This window comes from Anolis carolinensis, chromosome 1, assembly GCF_035594765.1.
Source record: "Anolis carolinensis isolate JA03-04 chromosome 1, rAnoCar3.1.pri, whole genome shotgun sequence".
NCBI lineage: Eukaryota > Metazoa > Chordata > Lepidosauria > Squamata > Dactyloidae > Anolis > Anolis carolinensis.
Genome location: NC_085841.1, coordinates 157,003,468 through 157,030,205, shown reverse-complemented (window position 1 = coordinate 157,030,205; position 26,738 = coordinate 157,003,468). Strand labels below are relative to the sequence as shown.

The window sequence follows — 26,738 nt, the reverse complement described above, 5'->3', positions numbered from 1 at the left end:
AAACTTGACCATAGTCAGTTTTCCATTTGAAAGTAACCCACTGGTGCTTTGTTACCCATTTATTGGGAGCCACGGTGGCACAATGGGTTAAACTCTTGTGCCGGCTGGACTGCTGACCTGAAGGTTGGATTGCTGATCTGAAGGTTGCCAGAATCCGCAAGATGGGGTGATCTCCCATCTGTCAGCTCTAGCTTGCGGGGACATGAGAGAAGCCTCCCAGCAACACATCCAGGTGTCCCCTGGGCAACGTCTCTGTAGACGGCCAATTCTCTCACACCAGAAGCGACTTGCAGGATGCTCTCAAGTCACTTCTGACACAATAAAAAACCCATATATTTATACATTTTTTTGCTATCATCCCACGATTCAAGTAATTTGCTTTAGAAATTACAATTTATCCTTGTGGCCCAGGTGGTGGATAAATTTAATTTGACCAGCAGATATGAAATTATTGGAGAGATTCTCTTGAATTCTTTAAAGGGAAACAACCACTTTAGAGATTATCACACCATCTGTAATCTGCTCCCTAGACAAGAATAAAAACACTTTCACATGATGTCGTTCTACTCTCAGCCCAAAGCAATCTTAAAGCCATCTCACAGAATCATAGAATTGCAGACCTGGAAGAAACCACTTGGGTCATGAAGTCCAACCCCCTGCCATGCAGGCAAAGCACAATCTAAACACAGGCAATCCCCATGGTAAGAACAAGATTGGTTCAATGTATTGTTGAAGCTTTCAGGGTCGGAATCACTGGGTTGCTGTGAGTTTTCCAGGCTGTGTGGTCATGTTCCACAGGCATTCTCTCCTGACGTTTTGCCCACATTTATGGCAGGCATCCTCAGAGGTTGTGAGGTCTGGAACATAGCCATACAGCTCAGAAAACTCACAGCAATCCAAGATTGGTTCTGTGGATTTGTTAAGTTGAATTTGTATGTAAGTTGGAATAGGTACATTTTAAAGTGTAATTCCAGCCACACACTCACACATATTGCTGAATCTAAAATCGGTGAGGTTCATTTAAGAGCAGTGTGATGGGGGAACCATTTCTCTTGTTTCTGAAATTCAGATACAGCCAGTCCCAAATTATGAACAAGAACATTTTTAAAGTGTAACTCCAGATACAGATACACACACAGCCACACATATATGCAAGCTATGGATAGCATAGGGAAGGGTCAGCACCCCTGTAGTGGTGATTTTGAGGTCTCTGTCCCTGTTGAGAAGATTTCACCCCACTTTTTATCCCCATGATAATTGGATTTTGAAAAAAAAATGTGATTTGTTGTGGATAAAGCTTCAGTTGAGACACCTTTTCCACATTAAGAGAAATATCATGTGATACGCATGATAAATGTTTCAGGAGTTGTTTTAGGAGAGCTCAAGAGTTAGGGTGAGCTCTCGATGTCAGCCCTAGCTTCTGTCAACCTAGCAGTTCAAAACATGAAATGCGAGTAGATCAATAGGTACTGCCTTGGCGGGAAGCTAAAAGGGCGTCCCATGCAGACATGCTGGCAAAAAGATCAGAGATGTCTATGGATAGCAGGCTCCTCAGCATGAAAAATGGAACAAGAGCACTTCCCTATAGCCAGAGTTGAGCATCGTTTTTGTTCATTGTTGAAAAGGCATTGAATGTTTGCTTTATATGTGTACTGTAATCCACTCTGAGTCCCCCCAGGGAGATAAAGCGGAATGTAAATGAAGATGATTATGATGATTATGATGATTATGATTATTATTGATAGATTTCCTGGATTATGGCACTGCCGGAAGAAGACTTAACCCAATGACTGCTACACTCCAGACAAATGATGATCCAGTTACTGCACAGTCTCAATCCAACTGTTAATGTTTTTTTAACCATAAGTGATCCTATGCAGATCTCCCACATCTTCATGCTAAGTTGCCCTAAAATTAGCAGCATACTCAACATGACTGGTTTTCATTTTTCTCACCAGCACTGGTTCACAGACCTGGAGATACTAGCATTCATTTTCGGCACCTCAATCCATGATTATGACCACCCTGGGACCACAAACCATTTCCATGTTGCGACAAGGTAAAGCTTCTGTGCCAGCCCTATCATATTCTAGTGTGGCTAGGAGAGGCTGGAGTGCCTTAGACTGTGATCCTGTACCTAATTTTATTACATTTAACCAGATATCATTCTGCATTAACATGTATGTGCTTGTATTTCTGAGCTGATTCACTTTGTGCATCTTCATGTTCAGCATCAAACCCCAAAAGACATCCTGAAGTATTTCTGAGTTTGTGAGGAAGGAAGACTATGGGGACAAGCAAACCTGAATAACACGAAAGAGGCATGAAAGTGTGGTGCTTACCATAAGCTGAAGTAATAGATGTGTTAGCAAGAAAAGAAAGCCACTTGGTAACTTGAGCGCCCCCTTTGTAGAACATCTTATATGCTGAGGCAATATTGTTATTCTTTCCGAGAACCTTTTCTGCCTCGAACCTATCGGGCATGGAACACTGCATAGCGTTCTGGAGTTCCCCAGAGATATATTCTCCATTCACCTGATACACCACTGTGATCTTATGGTCAAATCACATCTCACCCAACACTTGGGCTGCAAACGAAATCCACATCAGAGCAGATCAAACTTAGGAAATGGTCTTTTCTGGGAAAAATGCTTTTCTCAGATCATACTGAGAGAGCTTAATGAACTCCCAGGGAATCTCATGATAATGAGTTAATTTTAAATAACTGCCTCCAAAATTTTGTTTCTTCTGACAAAAGGTCTCTTTAATGGCTTACATAAAGGCAATAAAATAAATCTGCCTCTGGTAATATGCTTGCAATCTGTGTATTTACACAGATAAGCAAACAGCTCACAGTGAAAGGAGCTACACTAAGTGCCGGGTGTTGTTTCTCACTTCCCTCGGCTGCAGTCCTTGTACAGAGGACATTTCTCCAAACACTGTTGGAAAGCTACTATTCTGAAACATGGGCATAATACTTGTGGGTTTGACTTTTGAAGATTTGATTATTCATGGCTTTGATTAAATTGTACTCTCTAAGGAATCTCTGGATCATCCAGTGCGGAAGCTGACCGCAGAGCTGTGCTGGAAGACCTAAAGATTCCCTTCTAAATTAAAAGTTAACATGGACATTTTGTTGATTTTATACTAGGTCAGAAACTGCTATTTTATATAATGACAAATCTGTTCTTGAAAATCATCATGTGAGTGCTGTTTACCATCTTATGCAAAGTGATGAAATGAACATTTTAGTCAATTTAACTGCAGAAGAATGGAGGTAAGACAATATGAGGAATGTTGATGTTAAATTGGTGGCAGTCTTGTCACTAATCAGTACAGTCACCCACTTGGAGACCTGAAGAAAGTATGAATTGGTCAGAGGATTTACTAACCCCTTCTAAGTTATAAATGACAAACACAACTATAGGCCTGCCATCTGGGAGAAAAGAGAGGGGCAACAGGGAAAATCTGTCACCCTGCATGCAACTCCCTCTTGGCGAAGCCTTTCCTATCACATGGAGCCAGCACAACATGGAGAGCCTCCTGTGCTATGAGGGAAGCATCCAATGATGCTTTTACCCCAGTTGGGGACGAGGCCTCAGCTGGAAATCATATGACATTGTGTGATGTCCAGCATGGAGCTCCATCCCCAATTGGGGACACCCCTAATCCCCAATCCTAGAACACTAAATTAACCCTGTCTGATGAGGTTGTAAATATAGCCAGATAAGCAGGCAAGCAAAATTTGTGACTGATACCTGATAGACTTTTTATTTATTTATTTACAGTATTTATATTCCGCCCTTCTCACCCCGAAGGGGACTCAGGGCGGATCACATTATAACACACATAGGGCAAACATTCAATGCCCATAAACACATCAAACAGAGACTGAGAGACACACACGCAGAGGCAAGTTAACTTTCTTCTGAGGGGATGTTCGATTCTGGCCACAGGGGGGAGCAGCTGCTTCATCATCCACACTGACGGCACTTCCTCATACCAGGTCGTAAATTAGTTAATCTTGCCTCCCCACTTTTATTAGTGGTACCTTATCTCCTACTTGATAGATGCAACTATCTTTCGGGTTGCTAGGTCAGCAACGAGCAGGGGCTATTTTTTATTTTTAATTGACGGGTGCTCACCCCGCCACGGGCTGGCCTCGAACTCATGACCTCATGGTCAGAGTGATTTAAGGCAGCTGCTCAACAGCTGCGCCACAGCCCGGCCCCTAACTTGACAGCAGGTATGGTGTAGTGGTCTGAAGGTGGGACATGGACTCTGGAAGTCCAAGTTTGGAATCCCTATTCAGCCGCAGACATTCACTGAGTATCTCTGGGCAAGTCCCAAGCTCTTAGAAGAAGGTAACGGCAAACCTTCAATCTTGACAGGAAAGCCTTATGATGTGGAGGCTATTCATATATCAGTGTTGACTTAAAAAATATATAACAAACTTGTAGAGTAACTTAAGAATCAAAGTTCTCTCAATAGTTGGCCATCCAGCCGATGTTTAAAAACCTCCGGAGAAGGAGACTCCATCACCCTCCATGGCAGCATATTCAACTGTCGACAGGCTTTTATCAACAGGATGGATGTTTTTGCAGGAATCTCTTTTCCTGCAATTTGAACCCACTGCTCTGAGTCCTAGTCCCCAGAGTAGTAGAAAACAAGGTTGCCCTTTCCTCAACGTGACATCCTTTCAATGGCTATCGTGTCCACTCTCAGATGACTCTTCTATAGGCTAAACATCCCCAGTTCTTTAAGCCACTCCTCATAGGGTTTGGTTCCCAGACCTTTGATCATTTTAGTCGCCCTCCTCTGTACACCTTCCAGTTTGTCAATATCCCTCTTGAATTGCGGTTCCCAGAATTGGCTTTTTCAGCTGCTGCATCACATTATTGGCTCATGTTGAGCCTGTGGTCTACTTAATACTCCTAGATCCCTTTCTCGTGAACTGTTTTCTAGCCAGGTGTCACCCATCCTATATTGGTGCATTTCATTTTTATTTATTTTTTGGCCTCAGTATGCATTGAAGTTCAACAAGGAGAAAAATTCAGCAGTGGAATATGCTGCCTTGGACAGTGGCAGAGACTCCTTCTTGGGAGGTTTTTAAGCAGTGGCTGGATGGCCATCTGTCACGAGTGCTTTGATTATGTTTTCCTGCATGGCAGGGGGTTGGACTGGATGGTCCTTGGGGTCACTTAAAGCTCTATGATTCTGTGATCCTACTCTGCCCCTGTTTGCTTGAAATCTGACAACCTAGGCTAGCTAATTACCCTAGTTAGTTAGAATGCATAGAATCTAGATTTAATCTGGCCGGTCAAGTGATATGAAAGCTCTACAATATGATAGTTGAAAAAATGTGTTCCCTACCTCCCTCTGAGCCATGTTGAAATATTCAACAAATTCAGCTTGGCTTGAGGCAGGTTTGCCATTCCTTGCATTCAAGCCCTTCTTCACTTTTCTGGCACATCACTGAGGAAGGGGGAATGAGGAGCCACCACTGCACACATCCCCCTTGTGTTTTACACTCAGGGGTGAGCACATCCTGTCCTTTTGGTCCATCACTGCACTTCCTCCTACTTTTTAGGCCCTCTATCATTGTCCCCAAAGCGAACACAGAGCTCTACAAAAAGAGAGAAAGAAAAGTAAACTCAACAAGAACTCTTAATATGACACTAGGCAATTGTATGTTAAATCAACCATTTCTACCTTGACTATCAAGCAAAAAGTGGGTGCCAGAAATAATATCATACGAAAGCTGACTGGCACAACCTGGGGATCACAACCAGACACAGTGAAGACATCTGCCCTTGCGCTTTGCTACTCTGCTTCTGAATACGCATGCCTAGTGTGGAATACATCTCACCACGTTAAAACTGTGGATGTGGCTCTTAATGAGACATGCCGCATTATCACAGAATGTCTATGTTCCACACCACTGGAGAAATTATACTGTTTGGCTGGCATTGTACCACCTGACATCTGCCGGGGAGTAGCAGCCAGCAATGAAAGGACCAAGGCATTGACATCTCCAGCCAGGCCCGTAGCCAGGATTTTAATTCGGGGGTGGGGGGGGGGGGTGGGGCTGAGTCTGAGTGAGAGAGGATCTACCCTAGCCAATGGACTCAACGCACTCCGCTCCCAGCCACCAGTGTGGCAAGACTTCAATGCACAGGTGCAAAGAGAGTGCACCGCCACTGTGCCACGTACCAGTAAGGCCTTCTTGCGGACCACCCTGAGAATTTCGGGGGGGGGGGGGGGTGAAGCTGGCTGCATGCCTGTCTCCAGCCCATCCCCTGTTCGGGTATCAGCCAGCACGCCAATGCCTTAGATCAAGAAATAATTTTCTCCGATCTAGAGATACTCGCAGGAACACTTCAGCAAGTGAGAGTCTAAAAGTGGCAGGCTAAAACCTGAACCTGAATCAGTGGCTGATGTTGGATGAGAGACTCCCTCCTGGGCACACTGAAGACTGGGTGACTTGGAAGGCACTGAAGAGACTGTACTCTGGGACCATGAGCTGCAGAACCAATCTTAAGAAATTGGGCTACAATGTGGATTCCACACCATCTAAGTGTGGAGGAGAGCAAACCACAGAACAGCTGCTACAATGCAGCCTGAGCCCTGCCACATGCACAATGGAGGACCTTCTTATAGCAACACCAGAGGCACTCCAAGCGGTCAGCTACTGGTCAAAGAAAAATGCCAAGTTTTTAAAATGTGTTTTTCAAATACATTACAACTTGTACCCTCGGTTTGCTTCTGATACGATAAATAAATAAATAAATAAATACATAAATAAGTATTTCTCCACTTCTGATATGGGCAGTATGCCCTTGCAACAGCCTTTGAATGTTACTCCTTTTAGTTAAACGTGTTCCCCTCATCTGAATAATCCCGTCATTCAGCAGCATTTTACTGACCCACATAAACAGAATAAGAATTGACAAAACAGATGGAATAAAGGGGATTAATATGTTAAGGAGATCAGTGCTTCAGGGTGTGCAGATTCTTTTGCAGGATATCAGGCAGCACAAAGATATGGCACATGAAAGGATGGCAAAACATTTGAAAATCCTTGTTTAGAGAATATCTTAAACAAAGTATGGATCTGTTTGTTTTCAGAGAGTTACGCCACCTGGTCATTGAGATGATTTTAGCCACAGATATGACACAGCATTTCCACCACATGAATTGTATGAAACGCATTCTACAAAATGAGCAGCAAGTGAAAAGGTTGGTTATTGGGGAGTAGGGGAGTGGGTGACTTGGGCGGGGATTAAGAATTGTAAAGTATATTTCAGTAAAATGGTTGTTTTTGCTGAGATAACCAGATAATGTCCTTCATTTGATAGGATACACAAAGACAAAGTCATGGCTATGATTGTACATGCCGCTGACATAAGTCATCCAGCAAAGCCCTGGCACTTGCACCAAAAATGGTCAGAAGCAGTAATGGAAGAATTCTTTAATCAGGTGCCTTTTACAAAAATTGCATTAGGAAACGCATCATAAAGCCATTCCTCGGCATTTGAGTTGTTCTTCCAGTTATTTGGCTATTTTCTTTTCTACAATTAGTTTTATCAATGTTTATTGAAAAGAACTTGAGTGAAAGACAGTCGTGCAAGAATGTCAAAATCTTCATTTCAATAAGCAAACAGCTTTAATTGTTTGGTCAGTAAATTCGCTTTTATCGACTGATTGGATTTGTCCACCTGTTGAAATCATGACATGTTTAACAACATTGATAAAAACTGAATATATTGGTATTTATATTGTCAAAGGCTTTCACGGCTGGAATCACTGGAATGTTGTGCAATTTCTGGGCTGTATGGCTGTGTTCTAGCAGCATTTTCTCCCAACATTTTGCCTGCATCTGTGGCTGGCATTAAATTCCAGCCAGCTTATTGTCTGTTAGGAATTGTGGGAGTTGAAGTCTAAAAAATATGGAGGGCCAAAGTTTGCCCATGCCTGGACTAAACCTTGCTGATAAAACTTCATATGTGTTCACCACATGGTCACTGAAAACAATAAAGCCAGGAGAGTTGATGTCAGAACATCATCAACTAGAAACTGGAAAGATCCAGTGCTTCAACCCACTGAGCGCTGGTTCCACTATAAAGCTACAAACAAATGTTTGCGACATGCCCCCAGGGCCACTGACCTTGAGGGCTGGGCAGGGAATTGCAGGGACACCGTTTCCCTGGTCAAAATTCCACATGATAGCTGCTATACCAGGGGTAAACAAAGCATAGCCCTCTCAATATCCCTTGTCACCAGTTATCCTGGCTAGTGCTTGTGCCATACCACACTGCTTCTCAAGAGTAGTCTTTAAAAAGCGAGTGATTTTTTTTTCCATGTCAGGAGCAACTTGAGAAACTGCAAGTTGCTTCAGGTGTGAGAGAATTGGCCATCTGCAAGGACGTTGCCCAGGGGATGCTCGGATGTTTTGATTTTTTTTTTTTACCGTCTTTGTGGGAGGCTTCTCTCATGTCCCTGCATGGAACTGGAGCTGATAGAGGGAGCTCATCCACGCTCTCCCCGGGTTGGATTCGAAACAGCAACCTTCAGGTCAGCAACCCAACCTTCAAATCAGCAGTCCTGCCGGTACAAGGATTTAACCCGCTTCAGGAAAGGAATGATGGAAGGGATTTGTACCCAGCTGGAGATGCAGATGGGCTTTAATCTTTAATACATTTAACAAAGCAACTAATCTAGCTAATGATACTGTTACAAACCTGCCAATTTTATTGCAGGTGAAATCCAATATAAAGCAAGTGGGACAGGTCTTCCCTGCTATGCTGCATACCCAACCCGTGTATTTCTGCCAGTTAGAACCCATCAGAACAAACATTCCTGCTAAATAATAGGCCCTTTTGCAGCTAAAATAAGCTTGGGATAGGTGCATATTATCCTCTGTTAGACAATCACCTATTTATATAACAGTTGCCACATCTATACATTGTAAGATTCTTTCTGCACTATTTTAAGGGTGAACAGGTATCATTAACATTTTGGCATAAAGAGTAACACCCAACAGAAAAATCAAGCACATTTGAAAATGCTGTTTAAAAGCTCATTTGAGGAAATAAATATCCAACCCATGTATTTGTGGTGCAAACAAGTAAAGGTTTGAGACAAGAAAACCAAACTTCCCTTAGAGTGCTCCACATGATTTTGTGATAAATTTGGATTAATTCCTTATAATTCTATAGGTCTATTATGGCAGCAACTACATGAAGCTGGTAGTACAATTTATAAAGATGCATTACTCGTCAGACAAAGATGCATGTAGCTTACTTGCAAACTCCAGCCAATTATCTGGGCAATAGTAGATGAAGCAAATCTTCCCACTAGCTTTGTCATCCCACTGCATGAAAAGAAGTAATCTCATCTGCTATATAGAATTCAGTATGCAAGGCTGATTATATTAATTCTTTTTGAACAATAACCCTAAAAAACCCCAAAAAAGCAAGAACCATAAACAATCTCCCACCATGAGACTAGTCCTTCAATAAGCAACCATTACTTCCTAATCAAAATCTCAAAATTATCTGAAAGTACGGATATCTGTTACATAATCCAAGGAAAATTATGTCTTTAAATAAAGAAGTCTTTTTTTTAAAATAGAGCTGCTATGCTAGGGTTGGGGAATAAGATTAGTAAATAAATATACCTTTAAATGTGAGCTGCAGTGCGCATTGGTGGCATGCATTTTGTGGTCAATATGGCTTTGAGTCATCTCAAAGCTGCATTATAGTATCAGTATAAATGAGGCCCTCAATAGATTTGATAGATTTATTACAAATTCTAAGCTAAGGTGGCATTCTCACAAGGATATGTACATAATTAGTAATATAACCATTAGCCTTTCATATTACAAATTATAGTGTATCTATATCAGAGAGGTGCTTTGAGTGTTATAATGCTCAGTTAACACACCATGGATTTTTTAAAAAGCTGAAATGAGTCCAGAATGTTCTCTGTAGGCTTCGTGTCAATGCTTTGGTTAATTTCATTAAATTGTCATTGTCCATTATCAAATAGAGCTTAGTTTCATGTTAATTTACTAACCAGTACATGAAACCAAGATCAAATGTTCCTTGCTAGTACAGGCAGTTCCAAGTTATAAACAAAATGGGTTCTGTAGGTTTGTTCTTATGTTGTATTTGTTTTTGAGTCAGAAGAACAGGTACATTTTTAAAGTGTAACTCCAGCCAAATTTGACCTCACTTTCTGTCCCTGTGACAATTAGATTTTGAAAATGTGGCTTGTTGTGGAAACAAGGATTAATGGTTATAATATAAAGCTTCAGTGGAGATAACTTTTCCCTATAATACCTCTTCCAGAAGTGGCTTTCCCTTTCTAGGATAGATTTCTCTCACTTCCTGTTGTCTCACCCTCATTCTTAACCAGCTGTTTGTAAGTTGGATGTTTGTATCTCGGGGACTGCCTGTACTTAAAATCTCCATGGTTTCGTATTTTGACATGTTGGATGTTAAAGTTTTGCTTTCTGAAATGTGTTTTGTGGTGAGCTCCTACTATTAGCACCAGCTTCTGCCAACCTAGCAGTTCGAAAACATGCAAATGTGAGTAGATCAATAGGTACTGCTCCAGTGGGAAGGTAACAGCACTCCATGCAGTCATGCCGACCACATGACCTTGGGGTGTCTATGGACAACGCCGGCTCTTCGGCTTAGAAATGGAGTTGAGCACCAACTGCCAGGGGAAATATGTGTTTATCTTGTGTGTTTTTCTTTCTTTCTTGGAAGATGAATTTGGGACTAATGCTTTTAAGCTATGTTTGTGAACAATATGTGATTGATATATACAATGTTATTCAAGCTCTCTTGTGTCTGTGTACATTCCTTCCAACTCCAGGGTGACAAGGAGGCTGCACTGGGATTGCCAATTTCTTCCCTCTGTGATCGCAAGACTATAAACATTGCTGAATCTCAAATAGGTGAGGTTCATTTAAGAGCAGTGTGATGGAGGGAATCATTTCTCTTGTTTCTGAAATTCAAATATAGGCAGCCCCCAAATTATGAACAAGATATGTTCTATAGGTTTGTTCTTAAGTTGAATTTGTTTGGATGTCGGAACAGGTACTTTTTTAAAAAATGTAACTCCAGCGATATAGATAGATATAGATATAGATATATAGATAAGCATGCATGCTTTGGATAGCATAGGGAAGGGTCAAAATCCCTGTGATATTTGTTTTGCTGTCTCTGCCCCTGATGAGAAGATTCCACCTCCCTTTCTGTCCTTGCGATAATTGGATTTTGAAAAATGTGGCTTTTTGTGGAAACAAGGATTGGCAATAAAGCTTCAGTGGAGACACCTTTTCCCTATGATAACTCTTTCAGGAGCAAATTTCCCTTTCGAGGGGTAGATTTCTCTGATTTGCTGTGGTCTCACCCTTATTCTTAACTATGAGTCATTTGTATGTTGGATAAAAGACCAATTCCCAAGGGAATGCCCTTAGAGTAAGATCTTGAAATATTTTCTGTGTACACTGGAAGTGTTTTGTCTCCATTGGGACTTCCTCAGGAAACTAAAAACACATGTTAAATACTACAATTGCCTTCCACATCCACAGAGGTTAGGGGTGCAATTCCCCATGAAAGTTGAAAAATATCACTAGACTTCCCTCCCAAGCCCTTCCACAAACAAGAGGCATGCCAGTCACTTCTGTTTATTCCTTCACAAGCCAAAAGCACTGCAACCAGGAGAGGAAAATAATTTGTAGCTTCAGTTTTGACAGTACTGAATCGCTCCTTCTGTTGAGCCTTGAGGCTGGAGAGAGGAGACTGGGCCCCCTTCCATACAGCTGAATAAATTCCAACATTTTCTGCTTTGAACTGGAATATATGGCAGTGTAGATTCAAATAACACAGTTCAAAGCAGATATTCTGCCTTGATATCCGGGTTATATGGCTGTGTGGAAGGGGCCTGGTTTGCAGATGGAGTATTGGCAGTTTAGCTAAATTTCTGCATTCGTGACTGTGTATTGAATGAAGTTTCTTCATCTGCAAGAAATGTAAATATTGTGTCTGGAATTTTTCTTCTTTACAGGCTTTTTAGACATCATAATAAAACCTTTTTTTGTTCTTCTACTTGAACTAATTGAAGAAATTGTTGCTCCTCTTATAAAGGAAGCTTCTAAATCAAAATGTGCTTCTTCCTCCAAACAGCAGCGGTATGAAAAAAAAACACCTTGTCTTGTGTTAACGTTATTTTAGCAGTCTTCAATTATATTATTATTATTATTATTATTATTATTATTATTATTATTATTATGTTTATGTTTATATCCTACTTTTTCTCTCCACAAGCAGACTCAACACGGCTATTGCTATCTTGGTTCTTAATTATGTCAGTCATCATTATCACCATCTCCATCTATAGCCCAATTTCCCCCCAAATCTGGGGGAAAAGACAGCTTATAAAAAGTAAAACCACACAGTAAAACAAGTGTTGTTGCTGTTGTTGTTATTATATTTGTACCTTGCTTTCTTCTTTGGATCAAGACCCAAAGCGACTCACAACCCTAAAAACTACACAATTTAAAAAGCTACAAAATATAAATATTAAAATAGGATTAAACATTTCTATTACTAAAAGAAGTGGTGGAGAAGAGGATCTGATTGTATGCTGACCTAGCACCACTATTGTCTTGGGATTAAGCTTCACCTTATTTGCCTTCATCCAGTACGTTACAGATGGCAGCCTTAAATTTTCTTAGATAGGGTTAGAGAGGAAAGAGCGAGCTAAAAGACTTCATCACACTAGAGGGTATCGAACCCCAAACCTCCAAATAAACTCTCCCAGTGGTTTCATGTATATGCTGAATAACATTTTTTCCGACTTGCTGTGAGAGATTGCCTGCCTTGAAGGTCTTAAAACCTGGACTGACTCATAATGGGAGATGCAGTCTTTTAAATAATGTGGACCCAAGCTGTATAGGGATTTAAAGGTCATAACCAGAACTTTGAATTCTGCCCAGAAACAAGTGAAGCCATTTCAACAGGAGAATTGTATGATCCAAGTAACCAGCCCTAGTCAGAAACCTGGCTGGAGCAATTTGGACCCAGTAGGTTTCTGATCAGTTTCCACACAGCTCCAAAGACAGTGCATTACAGTCAGCCAAATGGGATGTTATTAAGGCATGGGTCGCAGTAGCTAGATCTGACTTCATACTAGTTTAACTTTACAAATACACAGTCTGGCATGCTAATTTACCTTTGCAAATATGGCCTGGAGTAAATTTCAATGTATTTATCTTCATTGAGTCCATTACTGACAGCAGACACTGAACCCTGAAACTCCAGGTGACCTTTTCCAGGGGTTTCTTGGCCAAGTGTCTCCAGACACCTTCTTCTGAATCCATCCCTGCAAGAAGGACGGAAGTACAATAAAACAGTGGCCCTAAGTCCTACACTGGACAGATAGCCCAGAAGAATAGTATGGTTATTGATATTGATAGCTGCTGAGAGTCCAATAGAACCAACAGGAATACAGTCTCCCTGTCTAGCTTCCAGACCAAGTCATCTGCTAAAGTGACCAAAGCTGTTTTTGTGCTATAGGCTAGCCTGAAGCTTGAAGATGCTAGTTCAGTGTCTTTTACATGACATTAAAACACATCTGCTTCTGAGCTCTCCCTTCTAGGAAGGAGAGGGACCACTACAAAACAGTGTCTCCAAATTCCATACTAGCAAAGTTGTCCAGGATGGTACTGTTGTAAATACCTTTTTTAAACAAAGGTTCTTTTATTGCATTTTCATTGAGAGAGTATATCAGAGCAACTTTTACACAGAGAAAGAAGGTAGACATACAGATTATCTAAGCTACATTAGTTAACAAACAAAGGGGATTCCACATCTACTCAGCATTCACAATACACATACACATTCACTCTTCACATGCATACATTCTTCCTCCATTTCCTAAAGAAGAACACTTGCACTTAGGCCCTGCAAATCTGCCACTTTCCCAATACTTCCAATACTTTTCCAAAAATGCACTCCTTCCCTTCCAGCCTGAGAAGGAGGTAGACAACCTTTCCATGCAGATCTGTCACCCTGCAAACATACCACCCCTGTCCTTCCCATGGAGCAGAGCATGACAGGTGACTAGACCAGCTGACACAATTCTGGAATATTAGATGGTCTCTTATATAGCAATATTTCTTGCTGATGTTACAATTGTCTTTGTAAATAACTGACAGGTGTTTTTTTCCCAGCCAAAACACGTCCAGTTCCTGGACAGATGTTGACGTTCCTTCTTAAGGAGCATTGTTTGCTTCCTTCTTAACTTAAAAAAGCCATTGTCTTTGGTAATGTAAACATGTTGTTTTCTACTACAGAGTTAATGTTTTGTCTCTGGTCATGTCAGCAGTTCTCATCAGCAATTTTTAATTACAATTCATTAGTTTACCTCTTTTTGTAGTTTTTAGAATTGTGTCTTCAGCCCAGTTAGGCCCCATTCATATTTCTTTCATATGATTTCATTCAATCCAAATCCATTTAATTTCCACACATTATATTTTATAACAGTACCATTATTTATGGTATGGAACACTCAGAAGAATTTACAGGGACAAATTCCCTGTATTCAGTTCACAATGTAACCAAGGCAATGGAGGCCATCTTTATTCCATAACTGGGCAAGAAGCCAACTTGTAATACATCTAGATAAGCCAAAAAGCCCAGAAGCTGAAATTTCACTTTGAGTACCTTGCCCCCAAAATGGAGTGTTCATAGAATTATAGAATAGGAAGAGACCACTAGGCTCATCCAAATAAATCATTTCAGCTGTTTCAACTTCATTTTTATTATCTTTCCTTCCCATCCCAGCCGGAATCAATATACAAGTGAAAGTAGAAGTGAAAATGGAGACACTGACAACCCTGAAACTGGGACTTCCACAGAAAGACAGCTTTTATCAGCTTTAGATATATCAAGGTTTAAGGAGCATTTGTTGATGTTTATTCAAGAGAACAAAGAAAAGTGGAAAGAGATTCAGGAAAAAAATTCTGAAGGTATGCAAAAATAGTAACTTTTGGTCTTTATGTAAAATGTTATCATATTGAATATCTAAGGAAAACTGAGCTGTAAGTAATGCTCCCTATCTCTACAATGATTTGTAAATTTGGTTCCAGGCTTTTAAAATGGGGTGGAGTACTCTGCCCCTTCCCCCAGCAGAACATTTTGGGTTCCAACTCTTTTCTTCTTTCTTGAGTGCAAATCTCTATGCTTTCCTTAGTCAGGCTTAACCATGGTTTCTGGCAAACATAGGGGTCATGCAGTTCCTTAAGTGTAATTGCATCGCAAGTACCTAAAAAAATCCATTACAAAAATAGAAGTAAAGCATATTGCAAATTACTAATAGTAAAATGAAACAGTAACTACAATTTAAAACAGATCCAAATACCAAATAAAACAGATCATAGATAGGGCATGACACTAACCTGAGGCATAATCAAGATGTTTCGGAGTAGCTAAATACAGAATAAGCCACTGATCAATTTAATTTAATAAAACAAGATGTTTCTGAAAATGATGATTAATGGGTGCAGAAGGCAGATCACAGAAGAAGCCACAAGTACAACATGGCCCTAGCTGTCAGGCAGAATCCCAGGATATAATAGGACACTCCTCCACGAAGGCAAAAGATATCCAGATGCATCAGGCCCATTCCTTGCATGGAGCAGCATAACCAAAACTGGATTGTGTGGGAAAGAAGGACTTGTCCATCGAGGGTGCCCTTAATTTATTTGTTTCAACTTCTCCTTTCTGCACAGAGCAAAAAAAGCAGCTCCCAGAACTGAAGGGACAGGTTGCAGAATCAGAAACCAAAGACGGAGACAAAGGGACCAGAGAAGGTAAGGGATTGGGAGAAAGGGATTGGGCTGTGGGAGACTCAGTGAAGTACAAGTAGAGGATGGGATGGGATGTGAAATGTACCTTTGGGCAAGACAGGAGAAGGGGAATGGAGGTGCTAAGGACAGAAGAGGATGCCATGACCAACTGGAGAAAAGAAAAAGAATTATAGGAGTGGCAGTCACAAAACATCTGAAAGGCCACTGTAGCCCATTGTTTTTTCACATCTTTAACTTTTTCATTCCTTTCATTCCTTTTGGTTTTTTTTTCCGTATGTGTGTGTGTGACTTCAAATCACTTGCTGACATATGGTGGCCCCATTAATTATAGTGTTTTCTTAGTAATATTCAGCTGTGCTTTTGACAGTTTGCACTTCTGAAAAGTAGCCTCCCGCATCTGATACTTGTTTGCAGTCTCCCATCCAAGTATGAACCAGACTGGACCCAGTACTGCTTCCAAGATCAGATGGATCTAGAAAATATCACAATAGCATTGTTCTATGTTTATTGCTGGTAGTAATAATAATAATAACAACTACCCCTAATAGGAGATCAGAGTATATTGATCAGATTGGTATACAGTGTAAGGGGGACGAGGATATCTGATGTATACACCTAAGATTAAGGTACATTAGGTCATAAGTTGGCCATACCTAATTTTTCTCTCTGTACTTGTATATTAATAATTTTACTTGAACTAGATGTATACTGTATGTTGTGTTCATATTGTCAGTTTTGATAAGACCAATTGACTGATCAATAAAATTGTTTCAGAGATAACAACAACCCACTTCGTATATTTAATTTTAAGTAGGCTGGCTACATCAGGTTTGCAGTAAGGTTGTCATCTGAAGAATACCATCATCTGGCCCCAAAGATAAATGCAGATATGGGAAGAAAGTAGCAGATGTTTGAATTCCAGCCCCTCTAATGTGTAACTACTGACCATGATGATAAGGCCTGATGGGAATTCAGAACATCTGTATATCAAACATTTGCCCATCATTGTCTTAATATAAAGGGCTGTGATACAATCCATGTTCCCTCATGCAGATGAGTCACAGACAAATTTTATTTTAAAAATGTGGCTCCAGATTAATTGAGTTCTAGATATAAATTCATAAATTTAATGTTTTAAAATATCAGTTTCTTTCAATCAACTTGTGAATCTTAGTGAGGTCTCATCAGAACCGGATTCAGTGGAATGCTGGATTGCAATGGCCAAAATCAGCATGTACAACTCCTATCACCATTGAGTGATCCTTGTTGTGCCAGCCTTCCATGTTGATAAAGAATTTGAACAATCTTGTCAGGGGAAAAAGAAAGATGGAGAAAGAGGTGGTAACTATAGTCCAGCATTGCAAACATGGCTGATCTACAAGGATTCAAATCGAGATTTGTAAGAAATAAATCAAATTAAATCTTCTACCTGCATTTGTTTTCTCTAGGAATTGCCAAGATGAAGTAGGCAGCCCACGTTTTTGCACACTTTTGTATCAGATTAGCTCTTAGAAGAAAAAAATGGGTTCCCATTCTCTGTATTGGAACACAATCCCTGGAAGCACTTTTGCCTAGAGTCTATGTTTGGCTTTTGCAAATCAGGCTCTTCCCTAACCTCCACCCATATATTTAATTAATCTATTTGAAGAGGTGGGCTTTATCCCATAAACTTTATTTTTTCTACTACTTGTTATAAAAATAAAAAGCATTGTGTTTGCTCTAAGAGACTGTGTAGTTATTCAAAAGTAAGCCCTCTGAATTTATTGGGATTTCCTCCCAGAGAAACACATACAGGATTGAACTGTCCTTTGTGATTTGAGGTTTTTGGCACAAGCTTCTAAATATAAAGAAGAATGAAAATTAAATTAGAATAATAACCCTGAAGTCCATATTATGGTTATGATGAGATTTCAGCTAGGATCGCGGATAGAGGTCTGTGCTCGGTGAGCTCTTGCTAAATCAGATCAACAAGCACTCTGGGTTGAAGGCAAACTCTAGAGGTTTATTACAGTTTGGCCAAAAGGGATGCAAGTACCAGCCAATGCTCAAAATGAACAAGCATAACTCCATAGGAAAATACAAGGCATTTTATGCAGTTCTGACAGCCATTCAGACTTCCCACGTCTCCTCCTGACCTGCTGAGAAACCACGCCAGCGAGGATCCATGCAGGGATTGGCTGGAGGTTTCCCTGACATCACTGGCAGGAGATCCCCATGGCAGGAAGAAGAACAGCTGATCATTGGTCAGTTTAAAGGTTCAGTCAATTGCAGAGAGGTCCCCTGGGAGGGCATGAGACTGGGGGAAATGATGACATAGGTATGCAGATGATATCTTGATTGACTTAAGTGTCCAGTTCCATAGAGACAAAGGTGCAAGACCCAAAAGACAAAATATGACAATCTCAAATAGCCAGAGGCTTTTCTGCTTATTCAAAAGACTAATGTATTCATATCTGTTTAGCCTCCTCTTCTGTGACAATGACAAGCCTCCAGACATACAGGTGAATATCCTAATCTCATCCTGGTGACAAAAGGGTCATTTCTCTTACATATAGACACAAAAGTGTCTGGTGTTATATGGCTTGGAGGATTGCTGGACGGGCGTTTTGTTAATTGTTCAGCGATCTCCATTCCCAGGAGCTTATGCAAACAGGGGGCACTGAGAGAGCAGCTGCTTTTAGGATACATTTGATACAAGTGTATACATTTAGAAATTGATGCAGTACATAGGAAATACAAGCTACACAAGAAATATCATTATTACATTTATTCAAGGGTTTAGCTCTGATAGAATTTGAGGTACAGTTGCTGCTGGGGAGGGGGTGACATGGCTTGACATCAATAAGACCTTTATCAGACCAGGTAAAAAGGCAAGAAATTCTCAGTGCAAGTTTTTGAAACCTCAGTTCTCTTCATCAGACAAAAATGTTGAAAGAAAAAGAAAGTAAGAAAAGAGGGAGGAGTGGGGACAGTCGAGTCTATAGTCTTCATGCTATCTTGAGGTGAAACGGAGGAAGGCTCCACAAATGATCAGATCAGGGTCCTCATTACACAACCCTGAACATACTGAGAAAAACAACCAAGATAAAAGAAGGGCAATAAAATGTGATTCTCCATTTGAGATTACAAACATATAGACACGCACACATAAATCTTAAAAACATGTCAGGAGCAACATGAACGGTGGAAAGCCCACAGGTAGGATGACAGCAGTAAATTCCTGAGAAATTTTCTATGTTTTCAGGCTGGAGATGAATGCAGGTGCCATCACAGTAGAATTTTAAGAGAGACTGTAAAAGTGTAAGCCAGCGTTGCACCCTGATGATTTCATGCTCTTAGGACAGGGAGCTTTTACAAAACAAAGCCTTTAAGAAAAGAGCCATTTGTGGGGATGGCAAATTTCCAGGAGCTGGGAAGGCTGAAATAATGGTGACCCAAACGACTGGTGACTAAACTATAAAACAGCCTGTGGTTTTTTGTGCTCTTATTACAGAAAGCTTTAAACTCCTTAGGAAAGAAACCATGGTGATAAAACAAGATGTGTTAAGGATTCTAAACTGGGCAAGAGAAAAATAAGTCACAATTACTGCTTACAAAGTGGTATGTCAGGATAATGCCTAGCTTTACAGTGATTTTTAATGTTCCTTTTCCTTTTAGAATCCATGGAAACTGAGTGTAAAAAGGCTAAAGACCAAGGAAGAAAAGGTAAAGCAGAGAGGGGGAAATCCCAGAAAGCCTCCAAGGGCAAAAACTACTCTTCAAAGTCAAAAAGCTATTGCGCCACACCAGAAAAACCACCTTTGTGCTATTGTCAATTTCCTGATAGCAGAGCATTTGAACCAATTGATGTCAGCTTCATAGTTTACAATGCAGATGCATCAGAACTGTCACAGTCACATCTGGATGATGTCATGGAGGTCACTGAATCATACGGTATGCGGTAAAACTTACTTCTCTTGAAATTATTACCTGTGTAGATCTGTTGTTTTTGTTGTTTGTTAATACATGCATGCTGTTCTTTAATACTGATTGGCTTTCCATATTTTGAAATGAATGGGTTAGGGGGAGAGTCTTAAAACCAGCATGGATGCAATAGAATTGTATACTATGGCATTTAGCCTTGTAAAGAAGACCTACTGCCCAAGACCAAGAATGTGTCCTATCTACTCAGAATTCTGTTGAGCAATCTATGTATCCATACAAACAGCCAAGAAACCTCTAGGCCACAGTTATCATAATTCAGAGATAAATTATGAATGATCTCACTAGATATTTCCATGTTTAGTTGTTTGGTTGGCCTTTTCTAAGGAAATGATTTAGGGAGTTTCCATCAATCTCCAATTTAAAAGTGAAAATGTATGTTTCTATGAGATTATCTCTGTAATGAAAGAAATAGCACTCTTTTTTGTCCAAAGTGATTTAGCTGAATAATGTTTTGCCATGTATATATTTTGCAGAGGAATTGGTAGATAATCCAAGCTCCTGGAGGAAGGCTGCTAGTAAACCTGTAAGTGAAAACATAGAGGAGATGAGGCGCATGGTGCCAGAAACAAAACCTCTGAGTCCGAATGAAAGTGATGATGTTGTCATTGAGGAATGTATTTCAGATGAGTCTCAGTCCCTGATAACAAGCGTATCTTCTGATCCCGCTGCTCAGAAGGATGACCAGCAACCCCCTAAAATCAGCTTCCTACCAACAGAACTAACCCAAAGTGATATGGAGATATTTTCCCTGTGGAACGGTAATTAACCATTTCTATTAGGGTTTTTTTTTTTTTGTAATTTAGAGACAAATCCCAGCCTTAAACATTTTACAATGGAAATGTTCTTAGGAACAAGTGGATGGTGCTTGTACATCATGGCAACCAAAGAGCATGGCCTGCTGGAAATTAAACTAGAGTTGGCATAACCCAGATACAGTTTGGCAGAAGTTGATCTCTAGGACTAAAGCTGTACGCAAGCAGATAGTTCCAGACAGCAAAGTCAAATACATGTAATGCACGCATACACACTGAATTGTACTCACCTTCAGGGAGACATTGATATATTATAAAGCTGTAGAATATGTATTCACATTCCGCCAGTAAACTCATGACAGAATTTGTGGAATAGGTAGGTTCAGCAGCTTAAGAGAACAACAGGAAATGATACTTTGTTTGCTATTTCAATGTTGAACTTGATTTTTAAATTCATAATACAGACACACCCCTGTTTTTAAAAGGCTCTTTTTACACCTGTCCAGCCCAGCTTTCTGTTTTTTCCTCTTGTCTAACTAGGTGGACTTTTGTAGCCACATTGTCATTATAAGGATAGTGGGAAACACAAGCTTTTAGTATCAGGTTCCAGCAGTGTGTCCACAGTAAACAAGGCAATAAAGTTTGAGCTGGGAAAGAATTGGATTCTGTTTTAGCCAATACTACTGTAGCTGTGTATGCCTGCCTGCAACAGGCAAGAAAAACACAAACTGGTATTAAACTGAGCAGGTATGAACAGTAAAACAGAGAGGAAAGAGAAAAACAGGCAAGATTGCCTAACTAGCTATCCCCAGAATGTTGAAGAAGAGGAAGAGGAAGAAGAGAAGCCTCCAAATAGAAACCATAAGTGGAAGCTGGTGAAGAAATGAAATCATTCCTTGATACATTTTGGAAGAATTCAAAACAGAATTCAAAACGATCTTAACAGATTAGAGAGATGGGCCAAAACTAACAAAATGAAGTTCAACAAGGACAAATGCAAGATACTCCACTGAGACAGAAAAAAATGAAATGCAAAGATACAGAATGGGGGACACCTAGCTCGACAGCAGTATGTGTGAAAAAGATCTTGGCATCCTCATGGACAAGTTAAACATGAGCCTACAATGTGATGCGGCGGCGAAAAAAGCCAATGGGATTTTGGCCTGCCTAAATAGGGGTATAGCATCTAGATCTAGGGAAGTCATGCTACCCCTCTATTCTGCCTTGGTCAGATCACACCTGAAATACTGTGTCCAATTCTGGGCACCACAATTGAAGGGAGATGTTGACAAGCTGGAAAGTGTCCAGAGGAGGGTGATTAAAATGATCAAGGGCCTGGAAAACAAGCCCTATGAGGAGCGGCTTAAAGAGCTGGGCATGTTTAGTCTGCAGAAGAGAAGGCTGAGAGGAGACATGATAGCCATGTATAAATATGTGAGGGGAAGTCAAAGGGAGGAGGGAACAGACTTGTTTTCTGCTGCCCTGGAGACTAGGACGCAAAACAATGGCTTCAAACTCCAGGAAATACGATTCCATCTGAACATCAGGAAGAACTTCCTCATTGCGAGAGCTGTTCGGCACTGGAACTCTTTGCCCTGGAGTGTGGTGGAGGCTCCTTCTTTGGAGGCTTTTAAGCAGAGGCTGGATGGCCATCTGTCAGGGGTGCTTTGAATGTGATTTTCCTGCTTCTTGGCAGGGGGTTGAACTGGATGGCTCATGAGGTCTCTTCCAACTATGATTCTATGATTCTAAGTATTCCTTTGAAAGTATTCCTTTCAAAATGTTTTATGTATTCAAGGTTTGTCAGATCTGTTTTATTTCACATGTGTATTTAGTGGTTAGGAGCCCCTGGTGGCACAGTGGGTTAGACCGCCGAGCTGCTAAACTTACTGACCGAAAGGTCAGCGGTTCGAATCCGAGGAGCGGGGTGAGCTCCCATTGCTAGGCCCAGCTTCTGCCAACCTAGCAGTCCAAAAACATGCAAATGTGAGTAGATCAATAGGTACCACTCCAGCGGGAAGGTAACGGTGCTCCCTGCAATAATGCTGGCCATATGACCTTAGAGGCGTTTGCGGACAGTGCCAGCAAATGCCTCCGGAAATGGAGATGAGCAACAACCCCCAGATTCAGACACGACTAGACCTGATGCCAAGGGAAAACCTTCACCTATGTACTGTATATACTAAGATGAAAAATGTATGCCAAAAATTGACTATAATAACCTGGGGTGACTTATACTTGGGTTTATACAGTAATACTGCTATGAAAACAGTCCTTCTCGGTAAATCTTGTATATAAACTTTCTGTAATAGAGGCACTGATTCCCCCCACTCTTTACAAATTCTGGATGCCTCTGTGGGGTTTTTTAAACATGGATGGGATGGGATTACAGCATAGCCTCCTGTAATCCAAAGGCCAAGTACACACACGGAGACATGCTTTTCATCTGTCAGCCAGTTCTTTAAACAGGCAAGAAGCAATGTGTTGGTGTAAATGAGGGGAAGCATTTCTGTTCCATGAGGTGGTGTTTGAATCGAGTAACTTTGACTTATGAGCTTCCCAACTAAAGAGCATTTTGAGTTAGCCAGGTTTTGCTTTGACATTCAAGTAGCATTTTGAGTTAAGAGCTAGCGCCAGTGGGCGCACTAATTTGAGAGTACAGGGCTTTAGGGCTTCAAGGGAGCAGCCTCCGTGCCTCATGCTCTTGTCTGCTTTGGGAGACTGCTATCTATTTTGCTCTTAGCTGCTCTGAGGAACTTTGGGTTAGTTTATTTTGCGTGGTTTTTATTCCCGGTATGTTTGGCTCCATTGACATTGAAATGATCAAGTTATTTACTTTCAAGAATCTGAGCAGTTAAACTTGTGTAATCCATGGGTGAATGCCAAACTAAATGCTGCATAGCATACACTGTTGTGTATAATCTAACACAAGTTTCTATCTCTTAATAAGAGAACATATTGGCTCAAGCTTCACTTATTATTCAGTTAGATAAAATTACTATGCTCAGCTGGAGCTGTAAACATTTTACATAGCATGCCTTTCAGCCATTAAAAAAGGTTGGTGCTTGATCTGATTCATTGGCATTACCTCTAAATATTTCTGAATTAATACCCTAAAACAAGAGTACCAATTTTAAATGTTACCAAAACTTGTCTGTGGGTGGCTGCCATAAAAATTATGGGAACATTGTGGGACAGAAGAATTAAAAATCTGAAATGGACATGCACTTGTGCATCTATGCTGTAGAATTAATGCTGTTTGACACCACTTTAAATATCATGGCTGATTGCTTTGGAATTCTGGGAAGCTGTAGTTTTGCAAGGTCTCCAGCCTTTTCTGCCAAAGAGTGCTGGTGCCTTAGCCTTACTAAACTACAAATCACAGGAATCCTTGAACCATAGCTATCAAAGTGGTGTCAAACAGCATTAATTCTACAGTGAGGAAGAGCTGAGGAGCCTTATCACCAAGGTGAAAGAAGAAAGTGCAAAAGCTGGGTTGCAGTTAAACGTCAAGAAAGCCAAGATCATGGCAACTACACCTATTGATAACTGGCAAATAGAGGGAGAAAACGTGGAGGCAGTGACAGACTATATTTCTAGGTGCGAAGATCACTGCAGATTTATTTATTTATTTATTTTTCAAACTTATTTGCTGCCACTCCCCTAGGGCTCGGGGCGGCTTACAAGAACCGGCTAAAATCAACAATTTAAAAACATCTTAAAAACATCTTTAAAAAACATCTTTAAAACATCCTAAAAGCACTTTTTAAAACATCAATAACAGAACTCAAAAGCCTGCCGAAACAGGTGTGCCTTACTGCAGACTGCAGCCAGGAAATCAGAAGACGTTTACTTCTTGGGAGGAGAGCAATGGCCAACCTTGACAAAATAGTGAAGAGCAGAGACTGGCAACCAAAGTCCGCATAGTGAAAGCAATGGTATTCCCCATAGTAACCTATGGATGCGAGAGCTGGACCATAAGGAAGGCTGAGCAAAGGAAGATAGACGCTTTTGAACTCTGGTGCTGGAGGAAAATCCTGAAAGTGCCTTGGACCGCAAGAAAATCCAACCAGTCCATCCTCCAGGAAATAATGCCCGGCTGCTCACTGGAGGGAAGGATATTAGAGGCAAAGCTGAAGTATTTTGGCCACATCATGAGGAGACAGGAAAGCTTGGAAAAGATCACGATGGGGAAAATGGAAGGAAAAAGGAAGAGAGGCCGACCAAGGGCAAGATGGATGGACGGTATCCTTGAAGTGACTGGCTTGACCTTGAAGGAACTGGGGATGGCAACGGCTGACAGGGAGCTTCTGCCATGGACTGGTCCATGAGGTCACGAAGAGTTGGAGACGACTAAATGACTGAGCAGCAGTAGAGCAGCACATGCCCCATAAGTCACAAACAAACAATAGCGAATTACACTAATTTAAAATAATTGACCATTCCTGATCCTGAGCATAGATTTCAAACGGGAACTGCTTTCAGAAAAGCAGAAATTTTTGCATTAAATATACTAGATATTTAATACCACATTGGGAAGTAGTAGAATGTAATGTGAAATTATTTTTCTCCTTGGATAAAATCAATAGGAAATTTCATAAAATCCATGTGCAAACCAGTGTGTATAACAAATGCTCAGACCTCTTTTTCACTGTGTTTCCACATTAATAATAATACTGTAATAATAAACTTCATTTATATTCTGCTCTATCTCCCCAAGGGGACTCAGGATGGATTACAGAACACATATACGGCAAACATTCAATGTGTTATACAATTAACAAGGACAGACAACACATAAACAGAAGTAAAGGCTTTCCCCATCTTTTTTCCCCATTTCCAGTATCTGGAGGCTGTGTTCGGCTCCGGCCACTGGAGGGGAGGGGGTGCTGCCCCTCCTTGTTCCATGCTGAGGAGCTTTGTCTTTCTTTGACATCCCGATCGAATCACCGGCATGTCCTTATGGATCCCTTTTATTACCTCCTCACTTAAAGCAGTTCCTATTTATCTACTCACATATCTGCTTTTGATCTGCTAGATGAACAGGGAACTGGGGCTGATGGCTGCTGCTCACCCTGACCCAGGCTTAAATTGCCAACCTTCCGATCAGCAGATTTTCTGCAGCTAGCGGTTTAGCCAGCTGTGCTAAGCCACATAGCTTTTCCTCAATCAGTACATGTAGATACAGAAGGAAATAAGAATGGGGGAATATTACCTGTCATCTACATGCTTTCAGCTGTTATCATAACATCTGAAAGTCATAATTATATGAATTTGCTTTGATTTTCTATAATTTGGAAATCATTCTTCCAGCATAAAATCTGAAGAAGTCAGTCTTTAAATCCAATATAAAACCTTCTTATCTAGCAACATATTTTTTTTCTTCCTGCAGAAGAAGTTTTGAGACGTGCTGCTGAACAAAAGAAGCAAGATCAAACCGGAATGCCTACAGATGAAAAAAAAGAGCCCATAACAGGACAGCCAAGTGAGGGCTCTCAAGGAAGCGAGGGAATTTCCTCCGGAAACGATAATTTTGTCCTACAAATAGTATCTTTTGACTCTGTCCCTGTTACATGTTCAAGAGAGACAGGGCCAAGAAAAGATCCAGGGCAGCAAGAGGACAACACTGCTCCAGCCCCAATGAATGAAAATACCACACCATCAAGTGGATATGAGCATAGTGAAATTGTTTTACATGGAGCAGCAGCTGTATCTGTCACATCCTTAAACTATGGCTTTGGGGTCTTCAGAATACCCCCATAAGTCTAACTTGCAATGTAAGTTTATCTGAAACACAGTAGGGACCAATAAATACATGCCCATTTGACTAAACACAGAACGTTGGGTGCTGAGTATTTGCTGTTAAAGGCGGAAACATTTTATTGTAATCAGTTGACAGGATGTTCAAAGAAGCATTTGTGGAGCAATTATATCTTATTTATGAAAACAAAGCCTGCTCAAGGATTCCCTTCTTTCCTTAAGACTAAATTCATTGACCTTTTCTGCAGGCTACAGTGGGAATATAATAAAGGAGAAAGGCAGACTTAATTAGCAACAGTACATGCTTAAGAATTCATTTTGGATTATCTTGTATTTTAATTCAGAACATTAGAAAA

General features: G+C 40.7%; 1 protein-coding gene across 5 annotated transcripts in view; it reads left to right on the top strand.

The window, feature by feature from the left end:
- LOC100554993 (dual specificity calcium/calmodulin-dependent 3',5'-cyclic nucleotide phosphodiesterase 1A) overlaps positions 1–26,454 on the top strand; it is a 36,616-nt gene extending 10,162 nt beyond the window's left edge. For 2 of the 5 annotated variants that reach the window (XM_062957082.1, XM_008116631.3), the window contains 11 exons: positions 1,959–2,059; positions 3,152–3,277; positions 7,129–7,239; positions 7,359–7,479; positions 10,885–10,966; positions 12,082–12,205; positions 14,862–15,046; positions 15,809–15,889; positions 19,544–19,819; positions 20,344–20,628; positions 26,015–26,454. In XM_062957082.1, the coding sequence (XP_062813152.1) occupies positions 1,959–2,059; positions 3,152–3,277; positions 7,129–7,239; positions 7,359–7,479; positions 10,885–10,966; positions 12,082–12,205; positions 14,862–15,046; positions 15,809–15,889; positions 19,544–19,819; positions 20,344–20,628; positions 26,015–26,385 (1,863 nt within the window). In that variant the 3' untranslated portion in view covers positions 26,386–26,454. The remainder of the gene's footprint in view (positions 1–1,958; positions 2,060–3,151; positions 3,278–7,128; positions 7,240–7,358; positions 7,480–10,884; positions 10,967–12,081; positions 12,206–14,861; positions 15,047–15,808; positions 15,890–19,543; positions 19,820–20,343; positions 20,629–26,014) is intronic. The other 3 variants (XM_062957088.1, XM_062957092.1, XM_062957094.1) reach the window with 3 other exon arrangements.
- The last annotated feature ends 284 nt before the right edge of the window (positions 26,455–26,738 follow it).